The sequence below is a fragment of the Oncorhynchus nerka genome, linkage group LG9a, assembly GCF_034236695.1.
Source record: "Oncorhynchus nerka isolate Pitt River linkage group LG9a, Oner_Uvic_2.0, whole genome shotgun sequence".
Taxonomy (NCBI): Eukaryota; Metazoa; Chordata; class Actinopteri; order Salmoniformes; family Salmonidae; genus Oncorhynchus; species Oncorhynchus nerka.
In genome coordinates this window covers 60927854-60954769 of record NC_088404.1, presented here as the reverse complement: position 1 = coordinate 60954769, position 26916 = coordinate 60927854, and the positions used below count along the sequence as shown (strand labels likewise).

The window sequence follows — 26916 nt, the reverse complement described above, 5'->3', positions numbered from 1 at the left end:
TACTTGCACTGCCGCCCCACCCCCACCCCCCTTTTTCCCTCTTTGCCATGCAAATGAACTGAATCCCCCCAGAAAACATTTCCACTGCATTTCAACCCTGCCACAAAGGACCAGCTGACATCCTGTCAGTGATTCTCTCATTAACACAGATGTGAGTGTTGACGAGGACAAGGCTGGAGATCACTCTGTCATGCTGATTGAGTTCGAATAACAGACTGGAAGCTTCAAAAGGAGGGTGGTTCTTGGAATCATTGTTCTTCCTCTGTCAATCATGGTTAACTGCAAGGAAACACATGCCGTCATCATTGCTTTGCACAAAAAAGGCCTTCACAGGCATGGATATTGGCAAGGATATTGCTGCCAGTAAGATTGCACCTAAATCAACCATTTATCGGATCATCAAGAACTTCAAGGAGAGCGGTTCAATTGTTGTGAAGAATGCTTCAGGGCGCCAAAGAAAGTCCAGCAAGCGCCAGGACCATCTCCTAAAGTTGATTCAGCTGCGAAATCGGGGCACCACCAGTACAGAGCTCGCTCAGGAATGGCAGCAGGCAGGTGTGAGTGCATCTGCACGCACAGTGAGGCGAAGACTTTTGGAGGATGGCCTGGTGTCAAAAAGGGAAGCAAAGAAGCCACTTCTCTCCAGGAAAAACATCAGGGACAGACTGATATTCTGCAAAAGGTACAGGGATTGGACTGCTGAGGACTGGGGTACAGTCATTTTCTCTGATGAATCCCCTTTCCGAATTTTTTGGGGCACCCGGACAAAAGCTTGTCCGGAGAAGACAAGGTGAGCGCTACCATCAGTCCTGTGTCATGCAAACAGTGAAGCATCCTGAGACCATTCATGTGTGGGGTTGCTTCTCAGCCAAGGGAGTGGGCTCACTCACAATTTTGACAAAGAACACAACCATGAATAAAGAATGGTACCAACACATCCTCTGAGAGCAACTTCTCCCAACCATCCAGGAACAGTTTGGTGACGAACAATACCTTTTCCAGCATAGTAGAGCACCTTGCCATAAGGCAAAAGTGATAACTAAATGGCTCGGGGAACAAAACATCGATATTTTGGGTCCATGGCCAGGGAACTCCCCAGACCTTAATCCCATTGAGAACTTGTGGTCAATCCTCAAGAGGCGGGTGGACAAACAAAAACCAACAACTTCTGACAAACTCCAAGCATTGATTATGCAAGAATGGGCTGCCATCAGTCAGGATGTGGCCCAGAAGTTAATTGACAGCATGCCAGGGCGGATTGCAGAGGTCTTGAAAAAAGAAGTGTCAACACTGCAAATACGGACTCTTTGCATCAACTTCGTGTAATTGTCAATAAAAGCCTTTGACACTTATGAAATGCTTGTAATTATACATCAGTATTCCATAGTAACATCTGACAAAAAATATCTAAAGACACTGAGGCAGCAAACTGTGGAAATTAATATCTGTGTCATTCTCAAAACTTTTGTCTATGAATGTACATGTCCATACTACCTCAACTAACCAGTGCCCCCGCACATTTACCCTGTACCCATATCCACTGTATATAGCCTCGTTATAGTTATTTTACTGCTGCTCTTTAATTATTGGTTACTTTTCACTGTAAGGTCTACACCTGTTTATATTCGGCGCATGTAACAAATAAAATTTGATTTGATGTTGTGTTGACCATTTTTGTGCTCTTACCTTAACTATTAAAATGTGGCACTGGTTTGACCCTCTGTAGACCAAATAAGGCTCTTGCTTAAGTGATTATAAAGGATCAGCACTGTCCAATTCATTTTAGCCTGATCCTTTTTCTTGATTGACAATCAACATGATGATTCCCTCAGTGGGGTTTTTGACTTTCTTGAGCATGTTCACGAGTCTCGAACTTCACGTTTACATGTTAAACTGTCAAGTAGCTGTCAGGTAGAAGGTTATTTTGAGAGAATAAAGGGATTTATTGTTTGGTCAGGGTGGAAAAATGGATTGATCTTATATCACCCGGTTTCATTTGACTCTTATCAAAATCACAACACTTTGAAGTTTAAATGTTTAGCTTTTAGGATTGCACAATAATAATGGATTGAAAAAATACGATATGTGCAGGCCTAGTTGCATCAACATGTATGGTGATAGTAGAGGGTTTAGAACTGTGGGTTTGTAGGACTATACATTGAAATTATATTGGTAGGCGAAATTGCATTTCTTCACACTAAATGTGTGACAAGTCAGTACCTGACCTAGATGAAGCCTGCAGTTGGCTTGTGTAATGAATAGTATAATTTGATATAATATATTATACAAATTACAATGCTAGTAGTTAGGTACAAAATAGTATACTGTGCAGTGTGCAATAGTTCCAACACAGTTATTGTGAAGCATCTAGGCCTATGCTTTTATTGTTGAATTTAGTGAAAGTCAATATTGTATTTAAGACGACCATTTCCTAAAAACTCCCTATCAATTCTGCGACAACTCACGTAACTGTATTATAGGCAAAAAATAAACCATTAAAATGCTTCCGCTTACAGAGAGTGGTGATCACTTCATGAATATTGAAACGGTTAAGTATTCCGTAACAATCGGTGTCGGGGAGGAGGGGCAGGCACCACCAGAGAATGAACGAACTCTATAGATGTGTATTGATGAAAGTCACACTTGTAAACGCGAGCGTCGTCCGATACTTCGCAGTAGAAAGTAGCAGATGTAGCAAATAGCCTTCAAGCTAATGCAACTCTTTATGGGTTGAATTATTAGACGACGAGACTAAAACCCAAGGACCTTTCAATTGGTTGAATTTCATAATTCGCTAGTTCAAAGAGGTATAGGCTACACATGCTTTATACACGAATTTGAAATTGTCGCCACAAGGACGCCGCTGTGCGCAAGACACACGGCAATTGAAGAGTATTTGAAGTGAGCTTGTAAAAGGTAAGATACGCTTTAAAATATGTTTGTTTACAAAATGTATTCAAATTAGCCCAGCCTACTTCTAAAGATAAATATTCACGTTGACAGTCACACTTCTAATATGTTTTCTGCCTTTCAACTTCTCGAGATTCTGATTTGCCATCTTGAAGTTTCTTCTCAAATGAGTGTGTGTCAGTGAACGTAAAAAACTGCATACATATGTAGAAAATGAACTCAAACCATTGAATAACATCTCCAAACTGAATTTTGCAGGACTGAGCATGCTGCCCGTTACTCCTTGGTGGTTCAGCCTGTTCTCATAGACTAATAGTGACATAGTAAATGTAAATCCCGGACAACCAAATTACTAAAATATGCTATGTTTGGTATTTAAAAAGCAACCCAAAGGTTGCGTGTTCGAATCTCATCACGGACAACTTTAGTATTTTAGCTTATTAACAACTTTGGAGCTACTTACTACTTTTGAGCTACTTTGCAACTATACTGAAGAAAAATATAAATGTAAAATGTTGGTCCCATGTTTCATGAACTGTAGTAAAAGATCACAGAAATGTTCCATATGCATAAAAAACGTATTTGTCTCATTGTGTGCACAAATATCATTACATCCCTGTTTGTAAGAAATTTTCCTTTCCACCTGACAGGTGTGGCATATCAAGAAGCTGATTAAACAACATGATCATTACACAGGTTCTCCTTGTGCTGGGTACAATAAAAGCCCACTCTAAAATGTGCAGTTATGTCACATAATACAATGCCACAGATGTCTCCTCCTTTTGAAGGAGTGTGCAATTGGCATACTGATAGCAAGACTGAAATTAATTTAATGTTAATTTCTCTACCATAAGCCACCTCCAACGTAATTTTAGAGAATTTGGCAGTATGTTCAACCAGCCTCACAAACGCAGACCACGTGTAACCATGCCAGCCCAGGACCTTCACATCCAGCTTCTTCACCTGCAGGATCGTCTGAGATCAGCCACGTGGACAGATGATGAAACTGAGGAGTATTTGTGTTTTTAATAAAGCCCTTTTGTGGGAAAAATGAATTCTGATTGGCCGGATCTGGCTCCCAGTGTGTGGGCCTGGCTCCCATGTGGGTGGGCCTATGCCCTCCCATGGCTCAAATTGTGTGCATAAATTGCCCAGTCGTGAAATCCATAGATTTGGGCCTAATGAATTTATTTCAATTGACAAATTTCCTTATATGAACCGTAACTCAGGAAAATTGTTGCAAGTTGCATTTATATTTTTGTTCAGTGTACTTAGTATGTTAGCTAGAGGTCGACCGATTATGATTTTTCAACACCGATACCGATTTATTGGAGGACCAAAAAAAGCTGATACTGATTAATGGGCCGATTTTAATGTATGTATGTATGTATGTATGTATATGACAATTACAACAATACTCAATGAACACTTATTTTATAATACATATAATACATAAATAATATCAATTTAGTCTAAAAAAAAGTCGAAACATGTTCAATTTGGTTTAGATAATGCAAAAACACAGTGTTGGAGAAGAAAGTAAAAGTGCAATATGTGCCATGTAAAAAAGCTAAAGTTTAAGTTCCTTGCTCAGAACATGAGAACATATGAAAGCTGGTGGTTCCTTTTAGCATGAGTCTTCAATATTCCCAGATAAGAAGTTTTAGGTTGTAGATTTTATAGGACTATTTCTCTCTCTACCATTTTGTATTTCATATACCTTTGACTATTGGATGTTCTTATAGGGACTATAGTATTGCCAGCTTAATCTCGGGAGTTGATAGGCTTGAAGTCATAAACAGTGCTGTGCTTCAAGCATTGCTAAGAGCTGCTGGCAAACGCAGTAAAGTGCTGTTTGAATGAATGCTTACGAGCCTGCTGCTGCCTACCACTGCTCAGTCAGACTGCTCTATCAACTCATAGACTTAATTATAATATAATAACACACAGAAATACGAGCCTTAGGTCATTAATATGGTAAAATCTGGAAACTATCATTTCGAAAACAAAACGTTTATTCTTTCAGTGAAATACCGAACCATTTTGTATTTTATCGAATGGGTGGCAACCCTAAGTCTAAATATTGCTGTTACATTACACAACCTTCAATGGTACGTCATAATTATGTAAAATTCTGGCAAATTAATTACGGTCTTTGTTTGGAAGAAATTGTATTCACACAGTTCGCAACGAGCCAGGTGGCCCAAACTGCTGCATATACCCTGACTCTGCTTGCAATGAACGCAGAGAAGTGACACAATTTCCCTAGTTAATATTGCCAAGCTAACATGAATTTCTTTGAACTAAATATGCAGGTTTAAAAAATATATACTTGTGTATTGATTTTAAGAAAGGCATTGATGCTTATGGTAAGGTACATTTGTGCAACGAGTGTGCTTTTTTCATGAATGCTCTTTTGTTAAATCATCACCCGTTTGGCGAAGTTGAAGTAGGCTGTGATTCAATGATAAATTAACAGGCACCACAATGATTATAGGACAAGCTAGTTAACCTAGTAATATCATCAACCATGTGCAGTTCACTAGTGATTATGATAAGATTGATAGTTTTTTATAACATAAGTTTAATGCTAGCTAGAAACTTACCTTGGCTCCTTGTAGCCACAAGGTTATTTTGATGCTGCACTCGTGCAACAGGTGGTCAGCCTGCCATGCAGTCTCCTCATGGATTGCAATGTAATCGGCCATAATCGGTGTCCAGAAATGCTGATTACCGATTGTTATGAAAAATCAGCCCTAATTATTCGGCCATGGCGATTAATCGGTCGACCTCTGTTAGCCAACCCTTCCCCTAACCTTTACCCTTTAACCTAACTCCCAGCCTTAACCCATAACCCCTAGCGTATTTAACGTTAGCCACCTAACTAATGTTAGGAACCTAACTAATGTTAGCCACAACAAATTGGAATTATTAACAAATACACTACCTTTCAAAAGTTTGGGGTCACTTAGAAATGTCCTTGTTTTTGAAAGAAAAGTATATTTTTTGTCCATTAAAATAATATCAAATTGATCAGAAATACAGTGTAGACATCGTTATTGTTGTAAATGACTATTGTAGCTGGAAATGGCAGATTTTGGCAGATTTTTTTAATGGAATATCTACATGCGTACACAGGCCCATTATCAGCAACCATCATTCCTGTGTTCCAATGGCACGTTGTGTTAGCTAATCCAAGTATATTATTTTAAAAGGCTAATAATTTTAAAAGGCTAATTGATCATTAGAAAACCCTTTTGCAATTATGTTAGCACAGCTGAAAACTGTTCTGCTGATTAAAGAAGCAATAAAACTGGCCTTTAGTCTAGTTGAGTATCTGGAGCATCAGCATTTGTGGGTTCGATTACAGGCTCAAAATTGCCGGAAACAAAGACCTTTCTTCTGAAACTCGTCAGTCTGTTCTTGTTACTCTGCGAGAAATTGCCCAGGAACTGAAGATCTCGTACAAGATCTCGTACAATGCTGTGTACTACTGCTACAATGCTGTGTACTTCTGTATCTAACCAGAATATAAAGAGGAGTGGAGGGCCATGGTGCACAACTGAGCAAGCTGACAAGTACATTAGAGTGTCTAGTTTGAGAAACAGACGCCTCACAAGTCCTCAACTTGCAGCTTCATTAAATAGTACCCGCAAACACCAGTCTCAACGTCAACAGTGAAGAGGCGACTCTGGGATGCTGGCCGACTAGGCAGAGTTCCTCTGTCCATTATCTGTGTTCTTTTGTCCATCTTAGTCTTTTCTTTTTATTGGCCAGTCTGAGATATGGCTTTTTCTTGGCAACTCTGCCTAGAAGACATATTATATTATACGAGATGGAAGATGGACCTCCACAAATGTATACATACCATACGAAATGTAACATATCATACCAAGTGGAGGGAGACATATTTACGTTTACCATGTTACGTCTACCCATGAGTCCAAGTTGCATCAGTTTGATGCACCTTTATAGGAAAGTACAGTAAAGATGGGTGACGCTAAGCTGACAGTCATTGCAGCCTAAGGCCTGCTTGTGTGTGTGACACTCCTCGCTGAAAATAATGACCTTACTAGTAACTCCTACTGCTGATTAGGGAAGGCATTAGATCTTTAGAATGTCACTGAAGGTTGTAAGTACTTAGTCAAAGAGGCAAGGTAACATCCAGTGTTGGTGATACCAGGCCTGTGGAAATAGAGCACACAGGTGCTGATTCAAAGAGAATGAGAGATGGAGAAATAGAAAATCTCTAATGTGCTGATCTAAAATAGTAGTCCCCAACATTCACCCAGCCTAACAAAAAACTGTGTCTACAAGCAATGACGCTACATCTTGAATTGCTACACTCGCATTAGAGTTTGGTACAGTACGGTAAAGAAATGTGGAGTATAGGTCAGTACAATACAGTAGAGTTTGGTACAGTACCGTATAGCACGATTCCTTGTGCATAGAGTTGTCTGGTTTCTTTGACTTTGGAGTCAAAGGTTTTTGTTTGGCATAATTTGTTTTCAATTTAAAAGTATTTCAGTGTCATTCTGTTACCATAGAATTGCTCTACTACTACCATCCCCTATCCAGTCATCTACAGATCTGTGATAAACATTGTATTTATGGATGTATTTTGAAAGTATACATTCATAGTGCCCACTACCCTAGTCTCAATTAGGGCGATGTTGCAGAGTGCCCCACAAACCCTCACTCTGATTTCTTCTTGGATCAGGGCAAATGGAAGCACCCGGGGTGGGTGCACACAAGCATGCTATTGTTTATTTTCATCTGGTCTGCCAAACAGAGAACAGAGAGAGAGGTGATTGCTAAATACTTATTTAGCGTTGCCAGGCTACCCTCAGTGGAGTGCACAAAGGGACAGCATTAGAGGGGACGCAGAGCACGAAGGCGAGAGAAAAAAAAGGAGGTGCAGAATAATCTTTCATTTACAGCTTTTCGATGTTCTCTCTAATTTAGGATCTGCACTTGATGAGGGCACACGCACACATGTACATAAGTCACGTTCTCTCTCTCTCTCTCTCTCTCTCATTCATTCATTCATTCATTCATTCGTACATAGACAGGCCCAACTGAGCTGGTCATAACACATTTGTAAATCTCAACCAATTCTTTCACGCAAGCAAGGGTTGGCCCACATATCTTGAATATTAGGCATTGCGCCTCTTTAAATGAGTGGTGGGTGCTGTTGCATCTGCTCTCATTCTACAGAGTAGATTGGTGAGGTAGGGATACTTTCTGACACCCAGATGTGTGTGGGATGGGGTGACGTGGTGGGTACAGGCGGGGCGGCGGTGTGTGTGTTCTCCAGCTTGTGTGTGCATGTCTCAAGTGTGTAACCGTAGGTGTTTGCTAGCTTGTGTTTGTGCAAGTCTTTGTGTGATTGTTTATGTACCAGGCCAGCTTGTGCATGAGTGCCTTTTCAATGCGTGGGAAAGAGCGCATGTGCGTTGTTTACAACATTTGGTGGCATTCACCACCCTCCCTTCCCCTTCATGTGGGCTTCCTGCTCTCTCTGTCAGTGGGTGACTTGAGACTAAAAGCTGTGCGATGGCCCACCTCCTGTCACCTTGTCCCTTATCTCATTTTAGTTTACCAAGTTCTCGACACAGTGTTATTTTTGGGGCCTGGCTCACAAGCTATCCATATATCTGTGCGGGAAATCCCATGCTGTTCTCAGGCTCTTATTATATCCTAGTGTAGCCTAGCTTAGCCACTCTTCTCTTACCTAACCAACCCAGGCTTTTGGCGGTTGGCCCTTTCATTAGGGCACAGTTTGTGCTGTAAACAGTACTGAGGTTTGGATTAGAGCAGTAAGGCAGGAAGCTAATGGACGAGAGGAAGTTGACATGACTGCACAGCGGGGGTTCACCACCTCTCTGCTTTCGGAATGATACAGGCTCTCTCGTATTGAGACAACATAAGCATGCATACCTGCTGTGAGAGCGAGTGTCTGTCTTCCCCCTCAGACACAGTTTCGCTTAGTGAACTTACTCGCTCACTGTAGTGGTTTACTGTACACACACAAACACATTTTGTGTGAGTGTTGTAGCCAAAGTATTTTGGTTTCAGTCTTCGTCTACGCCAGTGGCTGTTGATTCTGAAATTTTCACAATGTCACACCAAGTCTTCCTTTCTTCCATGCGGTCTATTCAGTAGAATGAATGGCTTTAGCATTGGAGGCAGAAATGCACTGAATAGCTCATACACAGACTTCTATACTGCAGGATAATTTATTTATTTTGTAATCGGCAATGTCATGAACTTTTAGTTGCATCCAATTGAATAGCCATTATTAACCACTGACTTGTGTTTTCTGCAGGCCTGGTGCATGATGGGATCTTTTCGCCGGCCCCGCCCTCGCTTCATGAGCTCGCCCGTGCTGACGGACCTCGCCTGCTTCCACGCCAGCTCGGTCGGCCAGCAGCTGTCCAACACCAGCGTCTGGAATAGGTGGGTGGGCCTCATCTGTGTGAACCACATCCAACACTGCTTTTAAATGTGTGTGTTTGAGTGTGTGAAACACGTTTCTCTTTTCATACATCTCTGACAGAGGGTCTATATCAGTCATTAGATACTGAACTGACTTTGGTTTGCTTTCAAATGGGAAGCAACTAGATTTGATACATATCATATTTCTTTGTGCCTCACTTTATTTCCCTGAAATGGCCAAAGAGAACATGATAGGAAATTACAGGATAAATAATGTTGTAATCCCACCAGGAAGTTTTTAGAGGACGTGGGTTTTTGTATATTAGTAAGTGTCCGGGTTGGAGCAGGAAGACCTGCGATGGTCTCTTTCCTCTCTGACCACCCCATCACTCTTTATCTGCAAAAAGTGTGGACTGGTAGTACTGTTGAGCTGGCGGTTTTGAACATATTCACTACGGAAACGGAAGCTAACCCTTTATTTCGGTATGGAAATGTGTCAGACAGCTCTCCCCCTTCTCAGGAAGTGAATAGAGCATTTGACAGGATGTTTTGTGGGAAGCGGATGGGGCAGCGGGTGCTTCGGCTGCTAAGAGGTCCCTTCCGATAAACCCCAGAGGTGCCACTGAGGTGCTTGGCGTGCTCTTTGCAGGGGTCTTTCCATAGGTGTGGAGTTTGTGTCCTTGGTCACCGGCCGCCGCCACCGCTTGAACGGCACAGTCCTCCACAGCAAAGGGCCGAAGTCACAATGGTACGCTGCACTGTTTTGATCTGATAGCGGACCGTCCCTAAACTAGGACAAAAGGCCAATGCCAAGTTTTCACAAGCCCTATTTTCCTTTCTAATTCCTTCAGCTCTACAAAAGTGCCCAGGGGGTATGGGCTAGGGATTGGTTCTGGACAGTACCTTTACACAGCTTTGCTACACAATGAAAAGGTTTATGAAAACCCCCAAGGCCATGTTATGACAATATGTTATGTCATGTTATGACAATATCTGCAGAGGGGCTTTAAATGGATCTCTGGTTTTCACTGTTTACACAGTATGTCCATGCCTCCCTGTTGCAAAATGCATCATACTTCACACCTCTTTTCCTACATTGGAGAATTCATATTCAGAAAATGTTGCAGGGCACTAATTTTCCACGGTGGGTTGTTATCAAAACAAGTTTACAAATTGTTTTTGTAATTAGCATGGCTCAAGACATACACTGAGTATACATAACATTAAGGACACCTGTTCTTTCCATGTCATAGACAGAACAGGTGAATACAGGTGAAAGATAGGATCCCTTATTGATGTCACTTGTTAAATCCACTTCAGTCGGTGTAGATGAAGGGGAGGAGACAGGTTAAAGAAGGATTTTTAAACCTTGAGACATTTGAGACATGGATTGTGTATATGTACCCTTCAGAAGGTGAATGGGCAAGACTAGGGTTGCACATTTTAGGTAATATTCAGAGGTGGAAACTTTCCATGGGAGTTAACAAAAATATATGCAAATTAATATTATTACCATTTAAATGTAGATGTTTTTTGCATTTGATATATTTACCATATCATATGGAGACAGAAACATAAACCTTATCATAAGTAGACATAATTGCAAATCATAAATTTTCTTCCAATAGACATTTTTAAAAACGATTTAGTTACGAATTTAACTTTAATTAAATCATGGTTGACTCTTCATCATGGGATGATTTCACTGAACAACAAAAGAAAGGGAGTATTGAATGATCCATCCCCCATCTCCCAAAAACATTTTTAACATGCATCTGTAAAATGATAGTCCAGAAACTAAAGCTTTGTTTGTCTTCCATGTCTTCTCTCTAGATCTCCTCAATGTCCACCCCTTGAACATCTGACTCTGAGGCCTCATCTTCACTGTCACTTTTCAACCTTGTTGAGGATGGCTCGTTGTCAGGCTCAAAAAGCCTCAAATTTTCCCGGATGGCCCCCAATTATCAACCCTTGTATTGGTTAGCCTGTTGCGTGCTTTGATGTGTGTTTCAAAACAAGGAGGAACAAACACAGTTCCGACACTTTACATACACGTGCGTAACCGTGAAAACAACAAACATCAAAATACAATCGAGCGCAATACACACAAGTCTAATCTTGCACGAACTAAGGCAGGCAACAGGTACCCTATATACACACACAGAAATAAACGCAAATGAAACCAGGTGTGAAAAGAATCACAGACAAAACAAACAGAAAAGAAAAAAGGGATCGGTGGCGGCTAGTAAACCGGCGATGCCGAGCGCCACCCGAACAGGGAGAGGAGTTACCTTTGGTAGAAGTCGTGACATTTTCCTTCCACATTAGCTGCAGTGAAATGTCTCCACACATCAGATAGTGCTTGTGGAATATTCCTGTAAAGACTCAAAAAAAAGGAGTTAAAATAAAGAAATACAATTCCATGTACAGATAAATAGTTAAGCAGTTAGATTAAACAACTCCTTTGTAAGATACATGTTTTAAAATGAAACATGTATGGAAACAGGTGAACTAACACTCCTCAGATAGCAGGCTCAAGCAAGCTAAAGCCACATGGTAGCAAAAACGAACTAGCAGAAATTGTTAACAAGTTAGAAATGATTTAAACACACTTTTCTGTAGGCTACTGTTTACAAGTTAACAAAAAATAATGTATGTCATATAAAATATATTAACCCACCCAGTATTGTAATCAAAACTTACCAGAAAGCGTGTAGTCCTTGGTTCAGGCAGTGTCAATAGCATGTCAATAGCATCATTAGTGTGCAAGATCTTGAGAATCAGCTGTACATTAGATGGAAGAGTGCACTGCACATATAATGGAAGAATGCACTGTGCATGCAGAGGTTTGCAATTCCATTGAATTGGGGGTAGTTTAACCAAAATATGCCACAAGACCTAGAATTGCCTTATGTGTATCCCACAAAAATGGTTCACTCTAATAAGCTAATGATTTTTTAAAATGAATTTAAGCAAAATTCCCCAAATTCCCTTTGCAACCCTAGGCAAGACATAATATTTAAGTGCCTTTGAACGGGGTATGGTAGGAGGTGCCATGCGTACCAGTTTGTGTCAAGAACTGCAACGCTGCTGGGTTTTTCACGCTCAAAAGTTTCCCATGTGTATCAAGAATGGTCCACCACCCAAAGTACATCCAGCCAACTTGACACAACTGTGGGAAGTATTGGAGTCAACATAGGCCAGCATCCCTGTGGAACACTTTTGACACCTTGTAGAGTCCATGCTCCGACGAGTCTTTTCTAAGGGCATAGGGATGCAACTCAATATTAGGAAGGTGTTCCCGAATGTTTGGTATACACAGTGTATGATTGACTTATTAGACAAAATGAGGCAACCTAATCACCATCTATCACAATCAGCCATCTTTCAGAAAAGTTTAAATACTGTCCTGTTGATCTCAGCCATAGCTTCCCATTTGCCAGGCAGTTGAGGCTCCCTCACCTATGCCCTCTGACCTATGAGCTCTGACCTGACCCTGTGTTTCTTTCCCTTAGCGTCCAAACAGCCGTGATCAAAGTGTTCCAGGGTGGAGGGTTGCAAGCGAATGAGCTTTACACCCTCAATGAGAGCATCAGGTAAGGTTGAATTGACAGTCTAGATAGACATACTCTGTAAGAGCTTTGTGACTTCACCGCACACTGCAGGAAGCTTTGGGGATACAGGTTACAAGAACAAAACAAGGAGGACCGTATCCCCAAAGCTTCCTGCAGTGTGCGGTGAAGTCACAAAGCTCTTACAGAGTACAGATAATGCCTTAGTGGAATCAACATAAAGGAAAGGAGACATCAAAATGTTTATACCACCTTTGATTTAGGCACCACTGTATGTCAATACTTTTATAAAGTGTGTTTTAAATCGATGTTTTTCTTTCCAGTTATTAGCTAGTGTCCCATTGTTCTGTGTCCTTTTAGATGGCTCCTCAAGACCGAGTTGGGCTCGTTCATCACAGAGTACTTCCAGGTATGCCCTTTCCCCTTGCATGTACTGTAGATTCACCATCCAAAATGATCAAAGTAGTAGTTTATTAATATAATGCACATGTAGCTACATATGTAGTGTATTTAATAGCCATATCAGATTTGTAAGGATTTTTGCCCCATTCATTCCAAAAAAACCTTTACAAACTTTCCAGTCAAATGTGTTTGTAAGGTGTTTTAGGAAAATGCCTCAATAAGAACAGAGCCAAGGTACCTGGAAAATCATATACATGTGTCAAATGTAGTAATAATAATGAAGTAATACATATATTTATTTATTTTTCAATTGAAGTGAAAGGTGTTTTGGTGTTTTAATAAACTACATTTAGATTGCTGTCTTAATTATTTGTCCTGAAATAGCAGTTGAGCCAGTGGCGATTTTAGCATGTAAATCTAGGTGGGGCAAACTCCCCCCAAAAATGGAGATGCATGCCAGCAAAGCCACTACACTACACAACACTAAACAATACATGAAGTGCACTATAACGGTGACAAACGGTGCCCACAAACTGTTAGGGTCTACTTAAAGCTGTCTCAACAACGGAGTCCCAACAGCAGTCCCAACACCTTATCACTGCTATCAACGGAGCTTTGTCTGGCAGAGAAACAGTTCATTCAGCCTCATTTACTGCCTTTTAAAAAAAACATAGCTAACATGGCTGACTTGCTTAAACATATGTGGTTTCTACTGACAATTGAAAATTATGGCATACTGGGACAACGAGTGGATGAGAGGCAATCCGTAATTTCGATTATAACATTAACGAGCGAACTAGGACGGACGTAGTCAATATAACTATTTGTTAAACACTTTTGAAATGTACAGCGATAGAATTCAGAACATGGGCCATTCTTACGGTATTCTCACTGTACACCAAGTCAGAACCATAGGATAAATAAGGGGGGCGCATATGCAGACAATGAAAGCTCTTACAATATTCAATGATTACATTTATTTAAAACAGGCTATAGGCTACATGCACCACCAAGTCAGAACAGTAGGCTATATTATGAGGGGAAAAGGGACCAAATTATTAGGGTGAGGCACATGGGCAAGTAATGGCTTACTACACAACATAAACTTTGTTAGTTTTTCACTCTGTTTGTCAGAACCTAACAGACAACTAGTCAAAGCTCAAACGAAGTTTATTCACCCAACGGGTCAAACCGCGACAAAGACATGGTTCCAACAGCACAAGTATTTAAACCTCCCTTTAGGCGGAGTCTCCTCCTTTTTTCTAAACCCTACATCTTTGTTGCTAGGCAGGAAGTTAAGTGATGTGGGTAGTAAACTGTTCCTTCTCCCTTCATGTGACCTGACCTGACCTCGGCCCCCTTTCCTCACTAAAACACAGCTCTCCACCGTTATCAGTGACCGCAACCATGTGATTGCCTTTTTCCCTTACTTAGTAACTTCCCAGGCCCATGGCTCTTATCCGCCCTCAATTGACCCCACCATAAACATTCCTCCTACATATAACCATTAACTTCTGGTGTAGCAAGTATTTCAAATTACAACACAACAACTCAGTATTACTTTCTTAGCTACAGTATACATATCTCCCTGGCATATTACATAATTTCTGAAGCAGCATACAATACATTTTTTGACTCAACTTGTTGTGCTGTGCTCACTTGAACAGGAAGTGGCGTGGCGGACCTTCGTGGGCAAATTTTGTCATCAAACTTTGTCATCAAAGTCTGGCATTCTCTGGATTTATGGTGCTTTCAAGACAACTGGGAACTCTGTAAACGTTGAATCATGACGTCAGTGATCTTCAGTTCAATGCTCTAGAAAGAGGCTTGAGTTCCCGACTCTGAATTCCGAGTTGGAAGACCATTCAAAACGTATTTTCCCAGTCAGAGATAGTTTTTTCCCCCCGAGGTCACAGTTGTCTTGAACTCACTGAAGTCTGAGATTTCCCAGTTCCGAGTTTCCAGTTGTTTTGAACGCTGCAGAAGCCATGCTGGATTGACAGCATTGCAAATGTTGAATGTTTATCCTTTTAAGCTTGGAAAAGAGATCCTTAAACCTAGACTTGGACCACACACCCACTCCACTGAATAGCATGCTAGTGATTGCTTTGCAATGCTTGCAGTTAGCCACCGATTCCTTCCAAACCACATCATTGTTGAACTTGCAATTTCCAATGTGTTCTGTAATGTTTATGTCCAATGGCCGATGAGCACCAAGATGTTTAATCTATAAATGATCTTCATAATTTCTCTTCACATGGCAAGGATTGAAAAGGATTTGCCAGTAGATTGTCGACTTCATTCATGATGATGACTGCTAGCTTGCTAGCTAAGATTTTGAAAGTATGATGTTGACATCAGTCCAATCAAAGCTACGGTAGATATATATATATATATGGCCAATGACCTTGAGCCTTCTTGGATGGACACTTCTAATGTAACTCTATGGCAGCACCAAAGGGGCTTGAATTTTCGAGCTCTCCCAATAAATTTTGCGGTGACTTAGTGTCCCCATGAGTAACAGAACACTGAGCAAATCACGGCGCAACTAGGGAACATTACCAACCACTATGCTCCGTATTTTCCACTGGCTGTCCCACCAGCTCCTCTATATGCAATGAGCAGATTTTCTTTTGCTTAGTGCCTTTCTGTGCATTTGTTGATCAATTATTCAGTCAGCAGAGAACTGATTTTTTTTGAAGGGGTTGAAACCTGTTCATTCTGAACGTTGGTTATAAATATCCCCTTTTCTACGTGTTTTGGATAGGACACAAATTAACACCTCCTTTCAGCAACCTTACACTAACTGGCATGTGAGATGCATTTCATTTGCACACCAGATGTCTCTCATGTAGATGTTAATAGAGTCATTGGTAACAGCCATGTAAGAGAACTTGAAACTGTTACTGTTTCCTTGAATTTAAAAACATACGTTTCTAACATTTACTCTTTCTTTCTAACAATTTGTCCTAGAATCAACTCTTGACCAAAGGCCTGTCACATATTCTGGAGAAGATTAGACTTTATGAGGGTAAGTGTACCATCTGCGCCATGAAACATTGCAAACAATTTGGCTAGTTTGCATTTACATTTAAGGAAGCTACTTTGTTCACAGCGAGATGGTCAGGGTATTTCCCCAAGGTCTTATTCTTGGGACGCATTCCTCAGTTGGAACTGATTGATGACAGGTATCTACTGTAACCGCTTGTGTTTTTACCCTATTAAACCTCTCATAAGGACACAGAAATGAGAGTGAGATCTGAGCCTCATGTAAAGAGTTTATTTGTGATTGACCACCTCAATTCAGTCTTGTGTAGCATAAAGCATTATGTGTAATAGCAATTCAATAGTAAAAATCCTTATCCAAGTGCCATATTGCTTTCCACCTGTCAAATGCTTTCAGACTCAGGGAACGAAGGCTCTGTGGAAGAACTTAGATCTGTGCCATTTGTCACAGTGTCATCTAATGGTGGTTCATTTGTCCCTCCCTTTCTCCTCAGGTGACAGTCAACTCCTTATCCTGTCTGAGATGTGGGTCAGGTTCTTCACTGGGATCTTGCCCACGCTCCAGGCTATATTCTATCCTGTTCAGGTACTGTCAACATACAGCCCGTCCTTTCGCTGAGACTTTAAACCGACTGCCTGACCCTCAGTAATCAGTACAATCCCATGGCACTTGGTTTATACAGTAGGGGTGTTATTAATCCTGCCCTCCTGGCTTAATTCTGAAACTGGCTGCTCATTCTACTGCACACAGCCAGATAGGGACAATCCTATCCTGCCCCTGTCAGTGTAGGGTCAGAAATCTCTCTCTCCTTCCCTCTCTCAATTACAGCCTTTTGCCATACTCTTTCATTTATTTGGCATCTTGAAGTCCTCCCAGCCCTTTACTGCAATGTTGCCATCTAATTTCATCCCTCATGAACATCATTCGTTTGTGTGTTTTGTCCTGTGTGAGTGCAGGGTCAGGAGCTTACCGTCAGACAGATGGCTCTACTGGGCTTCAGAGACCTGGTCCTTTTGAAGCTCTCCCTGGAAGACTTACTGCCCATTGCCACAGTCCCCCCAGCCATCACACAAATGCTGCTGATTCTGCAGGTAAGCTTACTTCTACACCAGTCATTGTAATCTGGACATGTAGACACTTTATGTGACAATTGCCACCACATATAGTAGAATAATAATAGTTAGTACATGTAGCTTCTAAACCCCTTTGGGTCAGTTGTACTACATGGCAGTACTACATGGCAAATCAGAGCCTTGACTCTGTGGCAAATGAACGTAACATTATCTCACATCGTAATATGAAGTTAATGCAATTAGGGTTCAAAGTGAGGCCTCTGTGTCAACTGTCTGTGTTGAGCACCATCCCATGCTTACTCACAATGTATCTGTCCATGTTTCTGTCATTGTATCTATCCACAGGGCATCCATGAGTCTAACGGGCCCAGTCAAGAGTACTATCAGCTAGAGGGATTGGTCGAGACAGTCATCTCGCCTTACCTGGGGAACGTCCTCCACGTTAGCAACACCAACTGCTTCGTAGGTGAGTGGCCTGGGTCACAACAGAACATAGTATAAGCTTTGGTCCCACTTTTTGTAGTAAGATTAAGTGATTTTTTTCTTTCCCTAATCATATTGTATTTTGAACAATAATGAACAGTTAATAAAAGAGTAAAATAGTACTTGTTTTCAAAAGAAGCATTAACAGCAATTTGACCAGTTTTTTTAATAAGAAGGAGAATGTGTGATCCCTTTACCGTGGCCCCCAGGCTCTATGAGGGGAAATAAGCCTTGAAAGCCCTAACTAGGCTTCTATGGCATGACAAATCACATAAAAAACATCACCAGAGCCTGCAAATCTGCATTTGATCACATTTCTTATCCCACTGGCCTGGAACTGGCTAGCACACACACTTTCTTTATTGCACTTTTACTCCCCTTCCCCAGTGTAGTTGTTTCTACGATTGCCATTACAGTCAACCTGATCAATTCAATGGCTTGGGATGGTCGTGACATCATGCACTAAACTAGAGCATGCAGATATCCCAGAGTAATTAAAGGCCCAATGCAGCAGTTTTTATATCAATATCAAATAATTTCAGGGTAACAATTAAGTACCTTACTATAATAGATTTACATTAAAATGTGCAAATAATAGCTTTTGGGAGTGGTCTGAGCGGGGAAGGGAAAACCAGCTGTTTTCACCTTTATTTATTTAACCAGGTAGGCTAGTTGAGAACACGTTCTCATTTGCAACTGCGACCTGGCCAAGATAAAGCGTAGCAATTCGACACATACAACAACACAGAGTTACACATGGAATAAACAAAACATACAGACAATAATACAGTAGAACAAAAGAAAACAAAAAGTCTATATACAGTGAGTGCAAATGAGGTAATTTAAGGAAATAAATAGGCCATGGTGGCGAAGTAATTACAATATAGCAATTAAACACTGGAATGGTAGATCGGCAGAAGATGAATGTGCAGGTAGAGATACTGGGGTACAAAGGAGCAAAATAAATAAATAAATACCAGTATGGGGATGAGGTAGGTAGATAGATGGGCTGTTTACAGATGGGCTAAGTAAAAGTGCAGTGATCTGTAAAATGCTCTGACAGCTGGTGCTTAAAGCTAGTGAGGGAGATGTGAGTCTCCAGCTTCAGAGATTTTTGCAATTCGTTCCAGTCATGGGCAGCAGAGAACTGGAAGGAAAGACGACCAAAGGAGGAATTGGCTTTGGGGGTGACCAGTGAGATATACCTGCTGGAGCGCGTGCTACGAGTGGGTGCTGCTATGGTGACCAGTGAGCTGAGATAAGGCAGGGCTTTACCTAGCAGAGACTTGTAGATAACCTGTAGCCCGTGGGTTTGGCGACGAGTATGAAGCGAGGGCCAACCAACGAGAGCGTACAGGTCGTAATGGTGGGTAGTGTATGGGGCTTTGGTGACAAAACGGATGGCACTGTGATAGACTGCATCCAGTTTGTTGAGTAGAGTGTTGGAGACTATTTTATAGATGATCGGAAGGATGGTCAGTTTTACGAGGGTATGTTTGGCAGCATGAGTGAAGGATGCTTTGTTGCGATATAGGAAGACGATTCTAGATTTAATTTTGGATTGGAGATGCTTAATGTGAGTCTGGAAGGAGAGTTTACAGTCTAACCAGACACCCAGGTATTTGTAGTTGTCCACGTATTCTAAGTCAGAGCCGTCCAGAGTAGTGATGCTGGACGGGCGAGCAGGTGCGGGCAGCGATCGATTGAAAAGTATGCATTTAGTTTTACTTGCGTTTATGAGCAGTTGGAGGCCACGGAAGAAGAGTTGTATGGCATTGAAGCTCGTCTGGAGGTTAGTTAACACAGTGTCCAAGGAGGGGCCAGAAGTATATGGTGTCGTCTGCGTAGAGGTGAATCAGAGAATCACCAGCCGCAAGAGCAACATCATTGATGTATACAGAAAAGAGAGTCGGCCTGAGAATTTAACCCTGTGGCACACCCATAGACTGTCAGAGGTCCAGACAACAGGCCCTCCAATTTGACACACTGAACTCTATCAGGGAAGTAGTTGGTAAACCAGGCGAGGCAATCGTTTGAGAAACCAAGGCTGTCGAGTCTGCCAATAAGAATGTTGTGATTGACAGAGTCGAAAGCCTTGGCCAGGTCGATGAATACGGCTGCACAGTAATGTCTCTTATCGATGGCGGTTATGATGTCGTTTAGAACCTTGAGCGTGGCTGAGGTGCACCCATGACCAGCTCTGAAACCAGATTGCATAGCGTAGAAGGTATGGTGGGATTCGAAATGGTCAGTAATCTGTTTGTTAATTTGGCTTTCAAAGACTTTAGAAAGACAGGGTAGGATAGATATAGGTCTGTAGCAGTTTGGGTCTAGAGTGTCACCCCCTTTGAAGAGGGGGATGACCGCGGCAGATTTCCAATTTTTGGGAATCTCAGACTATACGAAAGAGAGGTTGAACAGGCTAGTAATAGGGGTTGCAACAATTTCGGCAGATAATTTTTAGAAAGAGAGGGTCTAGATTGTCTAGCCCGGCTGATTTGTAGGGGTCCAGATTTTGCAGCTCTTTCAGAACATCGGCTATCTGGATTTGGGTAAAGGAGAAATGGTGGGGGCTTTGGCGGGTTGCTGTGGAGGGTGCCGGGCAGTTGACCGGGGTAGGGGTAGCGATGTGGAAAGCATGGCCAGTCGTAGAGAAATGCTTATTGAAATTATCAATTATAGCAGATTTTTTTTATTTTTACATTTTATCGGTGGTGACAATGTTTCCTAGCCTCAGAGCAGTGGGCAGCTGGGAGGAGGTGCTCTTATTCTCCATGGACTTTACAGTGTCCCAGAACTTTTTTTGAGTTTGTACTACAGGATGCAAATTTCTGTTTGAAAAAGCTTGCCTTAGCTTTTCTAACTGCCTGTGTATATTTGTTCCTAACTTCCCTGAAGAGTTGCATATCATGGGGGCTATTCGATGCTAATGCAGAACACCACAGGATGTTTTTGTGCTGGTCAAGGGCAGACAGGTCTGGCGTGAACCAAGGACTATATCTATTCCTAGTTCTAAATGTTTTGAGAGGGGCATGCTTGTTTAAGATAGTGAGGAAGGCACTTTTAAAGAATAGCCAGGCATCTTCTACTGACGGGATGAGGTCAATGTCATTCCAGGATACCCCGGCCAGGTCGATTAGAAAGGCCTGCTCGCAGAAGTGTTTCAGGGAGCGTTTGACCGTGATGAGGGGTGGTCATTTGGTTGCAGACCCATTACGGATGCAGGCAATGAGGCAGTGATCGCTGAGTTGAAAATTGTATTTTCAATCAGCAACTACAGTGCCAGCAACTACAGTATTCACACCCCTTGACTTTTTCCACATTTTGTTGTGTTACAGCCTACATTTAAATTTAGATTTTGTTTTGGCACTGGCCTACACACAATACCCCATAATGTCTAAGTGGAATAATGTTTTTTGACATTTTTACAAATTAATTAAAAATGAAAGCTGAAATGTCTTGAGTCAATAAGTATTCAACCCTTTTGTTATGGCAAGACTAAGTGAATCAACAACAACAGTACATACTTCACAAAACTAACCTAATTGACAGATTGAAAAGATTGGAGCTTATACAGGATAAAAAATATTACAAAACATGCATACTGTTTGATACAAGGCACTAAAGTAATACTGCAAAAAAATGTGATAAAGCACTTTCTGTCCTGAATACAAATGTTTGTGTGTTATGTTTGAGGCAAATCCAATACAACACATTATTGAGTACCACTCTACAGATTTTCAAGCATAGTGGTACAGTAGCTGAATCATGTTATGGGTGTGCTTGAAATTGTTATGTTTTAACAATTTTACAATTGTTCTTGAATTAGGACTGGTGAACTACATTGCATTGCATTTATCCAATGCATACTCATCAGGAGTCGACTGTATTACTTTCAAACAATAGCAGAGAAATACTCAAACAGGTGTTTTCCTATTCTTCTATCCCTAGAATGCCGAGCACCACTTTCCAGGTTAAGAGGAGTGGCACAACCAGAGATCACTGTTACTCATCATCATGCCTCAGACTCCTCCTCTCTGGCTCCCCTAGTGGAGCAGGAGGGGGAATCCTATCTGGAGAAGGTGGGAGGAGTCCGACGCCACACAGTGGCCAATGCACACTCCGACATACGGCTGCTCTCAGCTTCTGGCAGGATGCAGCCTGGGATGGAGGAGGACAGTGGTGGCGGGGGTGGGAACGGGATGGTAGGCAACGGCATGCTGCCCAGGCCTTTCTCCAGCCATCCAGACATCCTGGAATCCCCACTGGGAGTGGTGGGGCCCTTTAGAAAGCAGAGATCGACTGAAATCAGCTGCCATCCTCCCAGCTAACCAGTGATAGCAGCTGGAGACCATTGTTGTTATTGATTCCTGGAAACTGAGGGGATAAAAAACATCTCTGAGTGCGAGCAGGGTGGTTGGGTGGAGTCCCTGTCACCCAAGGGCTTTCCCTCCTCTGTGCTCAGAGGCCAAAATGTGGAAACAGTTGATTGTTTATGTACAGCTCTGTTACCCGAATTGCCAACATGTCAGATCTATTCACATTATTTTATTCCTGGGACGCATTCCTCGGTTGGAACTGATTGATGACAGGCATCTACCGTAACAGCTAGTGTTTTTACCCTATTTAACCTCTAAGGACACAGGGGACAGTGAGATCTGAGCCTCATGTAAAGAAAGTATATTTGTGACTGACCGCCTCGATTTGGTCTTTTGTAACATTGTTTTAGTATTTTTTTTTACATTAGATAAAAGTTGACTCCCTAGACTCACAGCTAGAAAAACTGTATATCATACACTGCAGTTGAGGAACAAATGGGAAAGTAATTCTGATTTGAAAGTTGAAAAACTTGTAACCCCACTTTTGAGAAAATGGTCCTTGAATGTTTGGTACACGAGCTCTTCTTATTCCACACCCATTCAGCATCGTTTACACCCTCTTAAGACTTAGCCCAACCAATCTATCAATCTCTTTCACGTGTGAGGCAATGTGCTAAACAGTGAGTATGGTAGTGTACAACCAAAGATTTCAAGACTAAAGGCTGGTTTATACTACAGCTATCAACAGTTGTCACAGTGACATCATGAACATTCTATTGTCGTCCGACATCAAACTTGTCGTTGTTGTTCTGAAAAATTATTAACAAAAAAATGACATCATGCATGACTTCAGCAGCCTGGGGGTCCAAAATAGCATAACTGGTGCGTATTAACACCAATAAACCCATCCGTTTAAAAATTAAAAGCAACTTTCTAAACAATGTTTTTGGTTAGTTTCTAGCCTGTTAGAAGGTGTAAACGGTACAGTGAAATGGTTACTTGAATAGTGGAGTCTTTTGTTTAGACATGTAGCTAGCTAGCTAAACAATTAACCATAATCCCAACTCATAACATTACTACCCTGCATGAATCTACAGGTAGATAAATCTAGCCAACTAGCTGGGTTCAATGTTAGCTAGCTAGCTAACAACATTAGGCTATAACTAGCAATACAAATGGCTCTGAGATATGCATAACGTTACTACACAGATCATACATGTAACATGAACGTGTGCCAGACAGCTAATGTTAGCTAGCTAACAGTAAGCTTTAACTTGCAATGAAAATGACTTTCTGACTAAATATATCTGAAAATGTAGCAAGCTACATGGATGAACGTTTCTCCATCTCTGTCACGGATACCATGCTTGCCCTTAGTTTCAAATCATTTTTTGTTATTTGTCACATACACATGGTTAGCAGATGTTAATGTGAGTGTAGCGAAATGCTTGTGCTTCTAGTTCCCGACAATGCAGTAATAACCAATGAGTAATCTAACCTAACAATTTCACAACAGCTACCTTATACACACAAGTGTAAAGGGATGAAGAATATGTACATAAAGATATATGAATTAGTGATGGTACAGAACGGCATAGGCAAGATGCAGTAGATGGTATCGAGTACAGTATATACATATGAGATGAGTAATGTAGGGTATAATAATATTATATTAAGTGGCATTGTTTAAAGTGGCTAGTGATACATTTTTTACATCAATTTTTCCGTTATTAAAGTGGCTGGAGTTGAGTCAGTATGTTGGCAGCAGCCACTCAATGTTAGTGGTGGCTGTTTAACAGTCTGATAGCCTTGAGATAGAAGCTGTTTTTCAGTCTCTCAGTCCCTGCTTTGATACACCTGTACTGACCTCGACTTCTGGATGATAGCAGGGTGAACAGGCAGTGGCTCAGGTGGTTGATGTCCTTGATGATCTTTATGGCCTTCCTGTGACATCGGGTGGTGTAGATGCCCTTTAGGGTAGGTAGTTTGCCCCCGGTGATGCGTTGTGCAGACCTCACTACCCTCTGGAGAGCCTTGTGGGCGGAGCAGTTGCCGTACCAGGCGGTGATACAGCCCGACAGGATGCTCTCGATTGTGCATCTGTAGAAGTTTGTGAGTGCTTTTGGTGATAAGCCAAATTTCTTCAGCCTCCTGAGGTTGAAGAGGCGCTGCTGCACCTTCTTCACCACACTGTGTGTGTGGGTGGACCAATTCAGTTTGTCCGTGATGTGTACGCCGAGGAACTTAAAACTTACTACCCTGTCCACTACTGTCCCGTCGATGTGATAGGGGGGTGCTCCCTCTGCTGTTTCCTGAAGTCCACGATCATCTCCTTTGTTTTGTTGATGTTGAGTGTGAGGTTATTTTCCTGACACCACACTCCGAGGGCCCTCACCTCCTCCCTGTAGGCCGCCTCATTGTTGTTGGTAATCAAGCCTACCACTGTAGTGTTGCCTGCAAACTTGATGATCGAGTTGGAGGTGTGCATGGCCATGCAGTCGTGGGTGAACAGAGAGTACAGGAGAGGGCTCAGAACGCACCCTTGTGGGGCCCCAGTGTTGAGGATCAGCGGGGTGGAGATGTTGTTTCCTACCCTCACCACCTGGGGGCGGCCCGTCAGGAAGTCCAGTACCCAGTTGCACAGGGCGGGGTTGAGACCCAGGGTCTCGAGCTTGATGACGAGTTTGGAGGGTACTATGGTGTTAAATGCTGAGCTGTAGTCGATGAACAGCATTCTCACATAGGTATTCCTCTTGTCCAGATGGGTTAGGGCAGTGTGCAGTGTGGTTGCAATTGCGTCATCTGTGGACCTGTTGGGGTGGTACACAAATTGGAGTGGGTCTAGGGTGTCAGGTAGGGTGGAGGTGATATGGTCCTTGACTAGTCTCTCAAAGCACTTCATGATGACGGAAGTGAGTGCTACGGGGCGGTACTCGTTTAGCTCAGTTACCTTAGCTTTCTTGGGAACGGTGGCCCTCTTGAAGCATGTGGGGACAGCAGACTGGGATAAGGGTTGATTGAATATGTCCGTAAACACACCAGCCAGCTGGTCTGCGCATGCTCTGAGGACGCGGCTAGGGATTCCGTCTGGGCCTGCAGCCTTGCGAGGGTTAACACGTTTAAATGTTTTACTCACGTCGGCTGCAGTGAAGGAGAGTCTGCAGGTTTTGGTAGCGGGCCATGTCAGTGGCACTGTATTGTCCTCAAAGCGAGCAAAGGAGTTGTTTCGTTTGAAGATCGTTTGAAGATGCAATCCAGACAGGTGCTTTTAAACAACAGCCTTATGTGTTCTCTTTTTGACCGCCTCCGCATTTACAATCATACGCCTAAATCTCCTTAGCTATCATACTCTGCTTCCACCAGTCATTCCACTGATTTCAAAACTCGATCCTCCAGAACGTGGAGAGCCTTAGCAACATTTGTGCAGTTCTCATGACACCTTTCAAAAAAGCTACTGTAGAAAGGATTACCTTCACATACTACGCAGCTCATGATATAGACATAAGCGTACTACATAGCAGACCATTCTGAACATATCTCTCGGCATGTCCAGCACATCCATTATCTCAGCCAATCATGGCTAACAGGAAGGTTCCTCTTTTGCTATGGCTTTAACAACTATGCTCGTAATATAACAATTTTGTTTGTATTTAAAGATGGCATACAAATTTATTGTTAAGGCACATGAAAGTTCCAATGTTCCAGAAGGCATTTCTGCCCAAAACTGCATTTTATTTTTTTTTAATATTTAAAAATATGTTGAAACACCTCCCCTGTGAAGTTGTGACTCGCGACTTGACGCCTAGTTTCCTGAAACGAGTAACATTGCAATGTGTAAGAGTCACCATTGCGAGGAATGTCTGTGCTGCTGAGTTAACACGAAAGACAAACTGTCACACCCTGACCTCAGAGATCCTTTTTATGTCTCTATTTGGTTTGGTCAGGGTGTGATTTGGGGTGGGTATTCTATGTTCTATTATTTGTATTTCTATGCTTTTGTAGGGTTCTCAATCGGGACAGATGTTTATCGTTGTCTCTGATTGAGAACCATACTTAGGGAGCCCTTTCCCACCTGTCTTTGTGGGAAGTTGACTTTGTTTAGGGCACATAGCTTTTAGCTTCATGGTTTGTTTTGTAGTGTTTATTGTTTTGTTCGACATCTTTTTAAATAAAGGAATATGTACGCTCACCACGCTGCACCTTGGTCCAGTTCTTTCAACGGTCTTGACACAAACCCTTCGGTAACATGGGATCTAAGGGATTAGGGACTGAAACCGCAAAGCCCTTTCTGCCAGTGATGTAGTACTCCAAACCGGTCTGGAGACCACATACTCCAGACCACATATTGAGTGTCTCGGTCTTGTCTCAGATACATTTTTACTCGGTCTTGACTCCGTCTGGGACAGTGGAGACTCGTAATTTCTTCCTGAGACCAGCTGAGTAAAAAAATGATCAGCTTCCATTCAGTCAGCACATGAAACCGCTTCGCCAGGCCAAATATATACACTCCTTTATTGAAACATTAAAATCTTAACACCTATTGAAACCTGAGCTTCCTACTTTACTCGTAACATTACTGTCCTTAACATTGTTTTATTTCTTTACTTACCTATTGTTCACCGAATACCTTTTTTGCACTATTGGTTAGAGCCTGTAAGTAAGCATTTCACTGTAAGATCTACACCTGTTGTATTCGGCGCATGTGACAAACT

The 26916-nt window shown here is 41.9% G+C and overlaps 1 protein-coding gene across 2 annotated transcripts; it reads left to right on the top strand.

Moving 5' to 3' along the window:
- Window positions 1-2578: 2578 nt before the first annotated feature.
- prr5l (proline rich 5 like) lies at window positions 2579-26393 on the top strand. Of its 2 annotated transcripts, XM_029668795.2 has the most exons (10): window positions 2579-2916; window positions 9239-9369; window positions 9998-10096; window positions 12864-12944; window positions 13281-13329; window positions 16296-16353; window positions 16823-16914; window positions 17286-17420; window positions 17748-17868; window positions 21837-26393. In XM_029668795.2, exons 2-10 carry the CDS (start codon window positions 9248-9250, stop codon window positions 22214-22216), a joined length of 1137 nt encoding a protein of 378 aa, XP_029524655.1. In that variant the 5' UTR covers window positions 2579-2916; window positions 9239-9247; the 3' UTR covers window positions 22217-26393. The 2 variants fall into 2 exon arrangements, with proteins under 2 accessions (XP_029524655.1, XP_029524656.1); XM_029668796.2 differs by lacking the exon at window positions 9998-10096 and having other exon boundaries at window positions 2581-2916.
- The last annotated feature ends 523 nt before the right edge of the window (window positions 26394-26916 follow it).